The sequence below is a fragment of the Pelobates fuscus genome, chromosome 3 (assembly GCF_036172605.1).
Source record: "Pelobates fuscus isolate aPelFus1 chromosome 3, aPelFus1.pri, whole genome shotgun sequence".
In the NCBI taxonomy this organism is placed as follows: domain Eukaryota; kingdom Metazoa; phylum Chordata; class Amphibia; order Anura; family Pelobatidae; genus Pelobates; species Pelobates fuscus.
Genome location: NC_086319.1, coordinates 318,217,910 through 318,229,488, shown reverse-complemented (window position 1 = coordinate 318,229,488; position 11,579 = coordinate 318,217,910). Strand labels below are relative to the sequence as shown.

General features: G+C 44.6%; 1 protein-coding gene across 1 annotated transcript; it reads right to left on the bottom strand.

Annotated features, from left to right (window-relative positions):
- Positions 1-498: 498 nt before the first annotated feature.
- Positions 499-2,156, bottom strand: TLNRD1 (talin rod domain containing 1). The gene has a single exon (XM_063448912.1). The coding sequence runs from the start codon at positions 1,937-1,939 to the stop codon at positions 869-871; it is 1,071 nt and encodes a 356-aa protein (XP_063304982.1). The 5' UTR covers positions 1,940-2,156; the 3' UTR covers positions 499-868.
- Between the last annotated feature and the right edge of the window lie 9,423 nt (positions 2,157-11,579).

The window sequence follows — 11,579 nt, the reverse complement described above, 5'->3', positions numbered from 1 at the left end:
CAACTTCTATATTTTAAATTATGCACAATTCTTTATAATTTATAGGCAAAATGGCCTCTGCATAAATACTCACACTTTAGACATAGAAAGGATATTTAAACGTATATGACCAAATTTGTTTTATAAAGAAAAAAAATAATAATTAAAAACAAAACATTAGTGTCACGATTGCTTGTTAAAGTAAACTTTTACATGTACAACCACATTAAAAAAAAAAAAAAATGCAGTGCCCGACTTTACACTAAAGAATGTAGGCCAGTCTGTTTTTGCCTATTAATCCCACTGAACATATCTGAACAGACAAAAATTTAAACTCACACATAAGAGGACTACAAACCTTATTTGTGTTTTTCAAACAAATACTCATCTAAAATAAATGTTGAATCTTTTAAGCTACCATCATGTGTTCTTGACCAAATTTGTTTGCTTTGCAGCATTAACCTTGTTCAGACAAGGATTTTTTTTTCTAATCAAATTTTAAAAATCGCAATAAAGTTTTACTTCCAAATAAATTAGATCTATACCAATGAATATATATTTGGAGTGGTTGCTTTTATCGTATACCTATGGGATTGTTGAAACGCATCCCATGGATTCAATTAAACTAGTTTTAATATTTCTATCAAAATTTAGAAAAAATAAAATAAAAATCTCCTCTCACCAACAGCCATTACAGGCGCAATTATACTTTCAATTTAAAACGGATTCACACCAATCCTCTTGATTTCTGCCTACACACTCTGGCATTATGACAAGTGTACACCTCCAGTTCTTTGGGAGCCCAATTCAGATTTCAGGCTCACCTCAAGCTCTAAAAGGAGTAACTTGAAATCAACATTCTTTGGTAAAGTGAAGGGGGCAACCCTGTTTAGGGTGATTTCACAGAATTTGAGTTTACTGGCGGTAGAGTTCTAGGAGATGACCTCTCTCTCAGTGCCTGAGACAGCAAATTGCACCCATCGGAAACGGCACAAGCAGAGCTTCTCAATCTGTCCTTGTAGTCTGTCATTTTGCTACTGCTATCAGAGTGTTGGGTTATATCCCTGAGACATTGGGTCAGGAGCACACAGGCAGACACCACACTCATAGCACCCCCTAGAATGGCAGTCTGTACTGCTTTGCCCTCTGAATTCAGGATGGCAGCTTTACCCAGAAACTGAGGCTCTGTGGCAAACCCTACTAAGGCATGGACAGCCTGTACCAAGGGTCCACTGAAAAGGGCACAGCGATTCCTAGAGAGCTCACTAGGGGATGTCTTCACTTCCTTCACACAGGCCAAAAGAGCGGTGGCACTGGTACTCATGCACTTGACTCCCAACTTAAATTGCTCTCTGGCAAACTTGTCCCTCGATCTTTCGCTGGCGGAGACGCTGGAATCTGTGAGAATCTTGAGGTTCTTCGACAAGTTCTGGGAGACTTCTAGCAGCAACTGCGGAGTCAGTTCCGACAAAGGTACCGTCCTGAGGGTGGCACAGCTCTGCTCCACCTCATGCCTACACCGGGTCACCTTGTAGCGGTCCACCAAGCCGGGCAGCGCCGCCTGCGAGCCTGGCACCTCCACAGCAGCCAAATACGCAGCATGGGCGGACAGTTCGATCAACGACACCACCAGGTCGCCCATCTCCCTCAGGCTCTCGCCGACCTCTGCAAACTTGCCCATGTTGAGCTGGCTCTGGACATCATGGGTGAGGATGGAGAGGCCCTTGGTTCGGGCAATGACTGTGTCTCTGCACTTCTCAAAAGCCTCACCCAGATGCATGTTGTTCTCCGGGTTGACAGGCCGGGGCTCGCTGGACAGCAGGAGGAGGTCGGCCACCAGCTGCATCTTGGCCTTGCACTGCTCGCAGATAGTCAGCAACTTCCTGCGGGGCTGGGAGCCGCCCGGGGCCACTCCGGAGGGCAGGGAAGACCGGGCGGAACCAGAGCCGCCGCTAGCCATCTCGGCCGGTGCAGCCTCTCATACCCCGGCCAGTGGGAGCGGTATCCCGGGGACCCCCCCGCCGCATCATCCCAGGGAGGGCTACCGGGGCACTGCCCTAAATCCCCGGCTTTACCTCTCACACCCCTCGGAGGGTCACTGCTCTCATGGCTGCGGTCAACGAGCTCTCTGCTTTAATTAGTATTCATTTATTTTAATCCGGCAGGAAAAAAAAAAAAAAGAAAGAAAGTGACCCGCCCGAACCCAGGCTCAACCTCTCCCGGCCCGGATAAGGAACGTGGGACGGCGCCGCCCTGTGACGTCATCCACCAGAGTAGCAGCGATACCGAAAGGAGAGCGGGGATGGAAGGAGAGTGAGAGAGCGACATCTAGAGGCCAAGAGGTGTCACGCAGGCCACATGGACAGGCACTGCAGAGAGAAATGTCGAGTTACTGATGGGAAGTGTGAATTGGACCTGCAGTCATCATTCATTCTAAACTCTGAATTGTATAGGATTAGAATCGGTGGTAAAACTTGGCCACAAATAGCCAAGCTATAACTATAGTCCAGTTGATGAATTCTTCCATATTGGCTATTTTTTTATATTTTTTTTAAACTCAATATTACCATTCAGATTTGAATTTGCTGCAATTTTGGAGTTTAGTGAATAAACCCGCAGGCTTAGAGGCCTCCCACTTGTACTGATTTTGGTGGGACAGTCCTGATTTTAGGGTCCTGTTATGCATTCCCTGGTTTATTTCCTAGTGTTGTGCTTTTAGAGACACCAGGGAACTTTCCTAAAAAAATCATAGTGAGCATGTCATTAGATGCGCATGCACTATAATCAGGGAATCAGGGCCCCGCAGAAGGCACTGAAACCTGCTTAATTGGCATGCAACCTGGCGTGCGTTTATACCAGACTGTAATTCGCAAGGCCTGCCCCCTTTCTGGACTGGTCAGCGCCAGTCACATGATTCGTGATGTTGAAATTTGAAAAATAGAAACATTTGACAAAAAAAAATGCCTAGACTTGGGATTCCAACCATTGGTCCTGTCAAATCTTTACAGAGTTATACACCAAAGTGTTAATTATCAGGAATTCAAAATTAATTTAAAATTGTAAATGCACTTACAATAACAAATACAAATACAATAAGAAAATTGTTATGTGGAATAGAGTACAGGTGGTCACTACCAGCATCAGACATCTTGAGGTTCAGTACAAATTTAGCCAAGCATAACATGACAGAGCCCCATTGTAATCTGCAAATCATTCATATATACACCTTGTAGGCTATCAAATGTATAGATTTATCTATACAATAAAAATACACTAGCATTAAGGTCTAGATTGGGCACAGAAGATGCAAACTGTAAGTCAGCAGGCAAGGGAGGGCTTGAACATTTGGGTTTAGGCTGCAATACAAAAGGAATAGGCTTTTGATGCGCACAAAACTCGCAGATCTCTGTGTGAATGGTCTACTTGACAGATGAAGGCTGATGGAATTTTGAGTTGGAGTGTGGCATCAAATATCCCTGCAACCTCCATCTCTATGACCTGCACATCATTATGGAGCATTCACATTGATCTATGCAGATACATAGTAATTTTCTTATGACTCCACTACTACCATTAGCATTTGACGTGTGTTATGAATGGCACAAGCACTATGTTCAGTATACTCACCCTGTGGTCATATGTAAACACCTCCGAAGGACATCATATTCATCATAGTCTGAAAACCTGGTCAACCCCATATTCTGCACTCCAGGAGAATATCCCACTTGGCCAGTCCAGGTCTGGAGAACACTAAGGTTGTGGGATGTCAACCCAGGTTCAAACCCACACTGTGCTAGGCTAGCAAAGCCCTGCAGTACTGTACCAGCAGAAATCCCATTGCACCTTCCGCTGCTATTATTCCACAGCTGCATGTAACAATCTGAATACGCTGGTGGCCCACAAGGCAATTACCCTCGGCGCCCCTTGCAAGCCCTCTCATATCAGCAGTATTATTCATTAAGCCATGAACTGTTAGGGACTCATAACAAGTGAATTGTAGGCCAAAACAAACAAACTGTAAAAATTCTCCATCTCATCTATTTTTTCCACGTTTTGGCCTACACGATGCAAATACCTTGTCATTTACCAGATATTTACAGGTTATTAGAAAAGACTGCTTATGTGTCTGCACTTCACTCATAATCCTCTCTGAATACAGAAAGCTTTATTTTTTTGTAGTAATCACAGAGGTTGTCAGCTGAGATGCAAGTATCATACTTGCTAACACTGGGAGATATGAGATCAGAACAGATGGACAGGTCTCAGAGGCATTGCCAGCGAAGTGACTAGCATAACTGTTGACGCCCCAGAAAAGAGGCAGGGCTGCCCAGAAAGTTTACAAGCCCACCTGTTATAGGACTGAAGGGGCCTGTGTGGCCAGACCCCAACCTGCAGGACCTTGTAAAGAGTGCTGCTGAAGGGCTTTCTGCAGGGCCCTAGTGCCAATGCACAGCACTAGTGCATCTAATGATGCACTTTCGCTGTGCTGCCCAAGGACAGTAGGACACCAAGAGACTAAATTAGCACAGCGGGACAGGACCCTAAAATCTGGACTGTCCCATAAAAGAAGGATGGATTCATGAAGAAACATCAAGAAACATCAAAAACCAAAGTATGGAGTTCAATACACAGGAAAACCATTGGTATCAGCTGATTTCCCTATAGAAACAGAGAGGTCCTATAGAACGTTCAAAGCAGAGAATATGACAAGTGTGAATTTTCAGTAGGCTTTGGGGTAAGTAAGAGAACACATAGCCATCACATATATCAGCCCCTGAGTTCATATCTCCTTGCCACCATATATCTTTTTCTTCTTAATTTTTTATAATTTGGGACAGTAAGCACATTCATTAGTAATCCAAAAAGGTATCACAAAGTTATTATTAGTGAGTAAGAACCTACAAAAAGTCCTCCTGCAATTCATCAGCAGCTGGTAAAGTACCGTATGTGCTTTTCAGACTTCTTGGATGATCTAAAGTTTAAATGGATTGCCGGATCTCCTCCATTGTGAAAAATGAACGCCTCAATGCATATGAAAGGATAAACAACCTTTACATATATTGGGACACACAGCCATATGTTCACTTGGAATAAAGGTTATTTATCCTTACCTATGGATTGAGACGTCCTTTCTTCATGATGGAGGAGATCCGGGGATCCATTTAAGTTTAGTGTCTCTCTGCAGTTGCGGAGTTGCCTCTACTAGGATTTAGATACACATTGCCTGCTTTTTAAAGAGTGTAATAAAATAATATATATTATTTATTATAAACATTTTTATTGAGCCAACAGTATGCAATACACAATTTATTACATATGTTTCAGTAGATTTCTTTGTTTTGTTTACACAGAATATAGCAGGTGATGATCACAAATGAAATGTCCCTTAAATTCCCACCCTCCCCCTGAGCTTTCTCTTATAGGATAAGGATTGCATATAATTATTTATATTTATAAAGTGCCAACAAATTCCATAGCGCTGCACAACAGGTGGACTGACAAACAATTATTTGTAACAAGACAAGTTGGATGCACAAGAAGAGAGGTTGTTGACTTCCCTGCTCAATGAGCTTACATTCTAAAAGGAGTGGGGTAAATTTGCACAAGAGGTAATGGTAGGATGTATTTCATGTATGGGAAAATGTAGGTTACTAGGACTATAAAGGCTTCATTTTTTGGATGACACACAGGGCCGGCGCTACCATAAGGCGGCCCAGGCGGCCGCCTTAGGGCGCACCGGTCCTGGGGGCGCAAAATCAGGCTGACCGGAAGGAGGGAAGCGCACTGCGCTCCCCTCCAACCGACGACCTGTTGTAGCGTGGCTGAGCGCCCGGTTCTGCGGGCGCGAGAGGGAGCACTCTCCCATGTGTGCTTCCTCTTCAGCTCCCTCGCGCACCGCGTAGGGATGCCGGAGCCGGAAGATGACGTCATCTTCCGGCACCGGCATCCCTACGCGGTGCGCGAGGGAGCTGAAGAGGAAGCACACATGGGAGAGTGCTCCCTCGCGCCCGCCCGGGAGCCAGTCAGCAAGTCAGCCAGCCAGCCAGCTAGCTAGCCAGCCAGCCAGCTAGCCAGCCAGGGAGGGAGCCAGCCAGCCAGCCCAGGAGCCCAGCAGCACCACTGGACCACAGGGAATCCCTTCAGCACTCCAAAAAGGTAAGGAGGCTGAGGGATTAAATTAAAAAAAAAAACATGTGTTAGTGTGAGTGTTAGTGTGTGTGTGTGTCTGCTAGTGAGTGTCAGTGTGTGTGTCTGCTAGTGAGTGTCAGTGTGTGTGTTTGCTAGTGAGTGTCAGTGAGTGTGTCTGCTAGTGAGTGTCAGTGTGTGTGTTTGCTAGTGAGTGTCTGCTAGTGAGTGTCAGTGAGTGTCTGCTAGTGTGTCTGCTATTGTGTCAGTGAGTGTGTCTGCTAGTGTGTCAGTGAGTGTGTCTGCTAGTGAGTGTCAGAGTGTGTCTGCTAGTGAGTGTCAGTGTGTGTCTGCTAGTGTGTCAGTGAGTGTGTCTGCTAGTGAGTGTCAGTGAGTGTGTCTGCTAGTGAGTGTCAGTAAGTGTGTCTGCTAGTGAGTGTCAGTGAGTGTGTCTGCTAGTGAGTGTCAGTAAGTGTGTTACTGTGTGTCTCTTACTGAGTGTGTTTGTGTGTGTATTAGTGAGTCTGTTTGATGTCTGTTAGTGAGTGTGTGTTTGTCAGTGAGAGTGTATGTTTTGTAAGTGAGTGTGTATGTATGTCTGTCGCTGAGTGTGTCTGTCAGTAAATGTGTGTGTCTGTTAGCTGGTGTGTATGCATCTGTTCGTGAGAGTGTGTGTGTGTCTTCAGCACTTACCTTTCTCTAGCGCCGGACTCCCTTGGCGCTGGGGATCCCTCCGCCTCTCAGCTCCGAATGCTCTTGCCGCACACGCATTCAAACCGCCCATAGGAAAGCATTACTCAATGCTTTCCTATGGACGTTCAGTGTTTTAGAATAGCGGAAGCTCCTCTAGCGGCTGTCAGTGAGACATCCACTAGAGGCTGGATTAACCCTCGGTGAAACATAGCAGTTTCTCTGAAACTGCTATGTTTTCAGCTGCAGGGTTAAAACTAGAGGGACTTGACACACAGACCACTTCATTGAGCTGATGTGATCTGGGTGTCTGTAGTGGTCCTTTAATTGTGTGTGCATCTGCATGCACTGGCGTACATACCGCGGTCGCAGGGGTCACAGCCCTGCAACCCCTGCGACCAGGTGCCCGCCGCCATGTGTTGGAGGGGGCGAGGATATGAATGACATCATATCCCTGCTCCCTGTGTACCACACAGCGCGGCTGGCGCCCTGTGATGGGGCTGGGCTGCAGGACAGGACTCCAAGGAGCCAGACAGCATGCATCCAGGGGACAAGATTGAACTGATGTAAGTATGTAATTGTGTATGTCTCTGTATGTGTGTATGTCTCTGTATGTATGTATGTATGTATGTAGGTCTCTGTATGCCTGTATGTCTTTGTATGTATGTTTCTGTATGCATGTATGTGTCTGGATGTTTCTGTATACCTGTATGTCTCTGTATGTACAAATGTATGTTTCTGTATACCTGTATGTCTCTGTATGTACAAATGTATGTGTCCGTATGCCTGTATGTCTCTGTATGTACAAATGTATGTGTCTGTATGCCTGTATGTCTTTGTACGTATGTGTCTGTATGCCTGTATGTCTCTGTATACCTGTATATATGTATGTGTCTGTATGACGGTATGTCTCTGTATGCGTGTATGTGTCTGTATGCCTGGATGTCTCTGTATGTATGTTTCTGTATGTCTGTCTATGTATGTATGTATGTATGTATGTGTCTGTATGACAGTATGCCTCTGTATGTATGTCTATATGCCTGCATGTATGTCTCTGTCTGTGTCTGTATGTCTCTGTATGATTATTTCTGTGTTTGTATGAACCTTATTTTAAACGAGGGTGGGGGGCACCAAAATGCATCTTCGCCTGTGTAACTAAAAATCCTAGCACCGGTCCTGATGACACAGTTGCAGGAGAGGAAGGTGGGTTATCAAAGTGTGTGAAGGGAAAGCTATTAACAGTTTAATTGATATGCTTTCCTAAAATTATATGTAGTAGATGGTCTGCCCTCTATAAACCCGGTAAATTTCAATTAATATAGGCGAATATAAAATAACATTTTAAACTGCAAATTTATGTGTGTGGAAAACAGTTTCTGAGTTTTTCATGTATTACATGGTTTTTCTTTTTTGGTTATAACGTAATACACCATTTAGCTGCTATAATCTGATTTCACTAACAAGCCGCTATGAACTTGAAAAAGAAACCATTTGAGTTGCATATGTGGAAAAAGGAAATATTGTATCAGCAACAGCTTTGATCCCGTGGCCAGATGGCACAAATCAGGGCAGGGTCAAATCTACGTGTAATTGTATGTATAAAAGGCCTTATCTTAGCTCTCCATGTGTATTGCATAAATACTACAAATAAGAACCAGGGAAAGTCTACAAGATAAGCACACTCCAGAACGTCATACAGCTTCCCCTCCTGTTCCTCACTTGTATGGATGGATTAACCCAGTTTTCTCTAGGAATATTTATATATTCTTACACTATAAGAAAATAGAATAACTTTACAAATATTACCTTCATAATGTCCAGCACCATATTAGATATGCTGTAAAGATATTAATTGTAGAACTTTTGTTGAATGGCACACATAACGCTGCATTCTCTTTTTTAATAGGTGTGCTAGGGGTTTCTCCACCATTAGCCCCTCTAGGTTGTAAGCTTGATTGAGCAGGGTCTTCATCAACGTACTGTTCCTGTAACATTTGGAATTTGTCCAATTTATTGTTAAATTTCCCCCTCTTATAATAATGTAACGCGCTGCGGAATATGTTGGCGCTATAGAAATGCCCAAAATAATAGTAATAGTAATAATAATAATGGCCTCACCTATTGTCAGACAAATTAGTCTATTAATTAATTTTCCTTTAACTTTGGTTGTACCACTCACTGCTTAGCGTTCAGCCTAATCATCACTTTGAGACATGGTGTTAAAGGAAAACTCCAGTGCCAGGAAAACAATCCGTTTTCCTGGCACTGCAGGTACCCTCTCCCTCCAACCTCCCATCCCAGGTAGCTGAAGGGGTGAAAACCCCTTCAGGTCACTTACCTGAGACCCCGCCGATGTCCCTCGGCGGTGGTTTTGGGTCGGCATCGCTCCTCCCAGTAATCACGTCAGCCGGTGGGCGAGACTGATCCCGCCCGCCGGCCAAGGAAACCTAATGCGCATGCACGGCAATGCCGCGCACGCGCATTAGGTCTCCCCAATGCTTTTCAATGCTTTCCTATGGGGAATTGAGCGACGCTGGAGGTCCTTACACAGCGTAAGGACGTCCAGCGACGCTCTAGCAAAGAAGATCTTTGCTATGAATCAGGAAGTGCCCTCTAGTGGCTGTCTAATAGACAGCCACTAGAGGTGGAGTTAACACTGCAATGTAATTATTGCAGTTTATAAAAAAACTGCAATAATTACACTTGCAGGGTTAAGAGTAGGGGGAGTTGGCACCTAGACCACTCCAATGGGCAGAAGTGGTCTGGGTGCCTGGAGTGTCCCTTTAAGGTGTGGCACTTTGTAACACTCATAGATTTATGGTCAATGGTTTACTAAAACGTGTGCCTCTTGTAGCCCCAAAAGTGAAATATCCACCCCCTATTGTATCTGTTGTCACATTGACCAAAATATCACCTTTAATGCACCTCTTGCATTGCGATCTGTTAAATGCAGAGCATTGCAACCTTCGCAAACATACTTCCTGGTTGACTAGAGGGAGATTGGGCTTATACTTGCAGGTGCGCTCACAGACAGCCTTCAGGTGAAGAATCTAATTCTGACAACAGACATAATTATTGCACAGAGTTACCATTAGTCAGCCCAGACTTAGTCACGTGTGCAGGGGGTGTAATTACAGAAAATTATTATTTTTGGATTTATATAGCACTAATTTATTCTGCAGTGCTTAAGCAGTGGTCATGGTGGTTGGAGTAACCCTTTAATCCTAAATTTAACTCCTCTTAAAGGACCACTCTAGGCACCCAGACCACTTCAGCTTAATGAGGTGGTCTGGGTGCCAGGTCCCTCTAGGATTAACCCTTTTTTTTTTTATAAACATAGCAGTTTCAGAGAAACTGCTATGTTTATACTGAGGGTTAATCCAGCCTCCAAAACCTCTAGTGGCTGTCTCATTGACAGCCGCTAGAGGCGCTTGTGTGATTCTCACTGTGAAAATCAGAGTGAGAGCACACAAGCGTCCATAGGAAAGCATTGTAAATGCTTTCCTATGCGACCGGCTGAATGCGAGCGCGGCTCCTGCCGCGCATGCGCATTCAGCCGATGACGTCGCAAGGAAGAAGGAGAGGAGGAGGAAAGCTCCCCGCCCGGTGCTGGAGAAAGAGGTAAGTTTAACCCCTTCCTCCCCCCAGAGCCCGGCGGGAGTGGGTCCCTGAGGGTGGGGGCACCCTCAGGGCACTCTAGTGCCAGGAAAACGAGTGTTTTCCTGGCACTAGAGTGGTCCTTTAAATATTAAACACCCCATGAAACTTAGCTTAACTCTAAACCAAAGCTGACTAACTGTAAATACCTCTAATGCCACAACTATAATCCCTTTTAAGTTTTTAATCCTGTTAACACTAAAAACCCTATGTAAACTAACTTGGCTGATGTCATCATCATGTTTAATTAGAGAAACATTGAGAGGTTAGTGAGCATGTGCAGAACAATGCGCAGAAAATGCTGTGGTGCTCCAATTAAATTGTCTCTATGAGGCCATTTCATTGAATAGCCGAGTTTAAAGGGACACTATAGTCACCAGAACCACAACAACTTGATGTTTAGAAAAAAGACTACATGCTGTCTAGTAACACCTCTAGGTGCAGCCACTCAGATAGTCACTATCTGACATTGAATGCTCCTTATAGAAATGCATTAATTCAATGCATCTCTATGAGGCGTTGCTGATTGGCAAAGTGCTTTGTCACGCATGAGGAATGGCCTCCCAATGCTTTTTTGTCAAAGCATTGGATTGACTGAGATCATCAATATTTATTCTCTCAGCCATGGAGACGGGGCCAGCCGCGTAGAGACCAGTGCGGCGTTGGAGAAAAGGAAAGAAACATATATTTTAACTCAATTCTGACGGGGACCATCTAAACAGGTACTCAAGCACTAAAGTGTTAGGAATACATGTTTATATAGTGTTCCTCTAATTTGGCTAATAGTGAGGAAGCACCTCTAATGACTGTCGGAAACCCTGCAATGTAAACACTGCTTTATCTACCAAACGCCAGTTGCAGTGTTAAAGAGACAGGGGAATAGCACTCAGACAGACCACTTAATTGACATACAGAGCTGTGATCAGAAATGTTGGGACCCCTTACACAGCTTAAGGCCTGGGGCCAAAGGCCTCACCCCAGACTTGCCCACCCCTGAGTCCACCAACAGGGCCCATCCCCAAGTCCGCCCCCAAGGATAAGTAAAGTGGATGCAGTGTGTTTTTGTGTATATAGTGGATGCAGTGTATAGTGGATGGAGTGTGCTTGTAGTGGATGGAGTGTGAGCA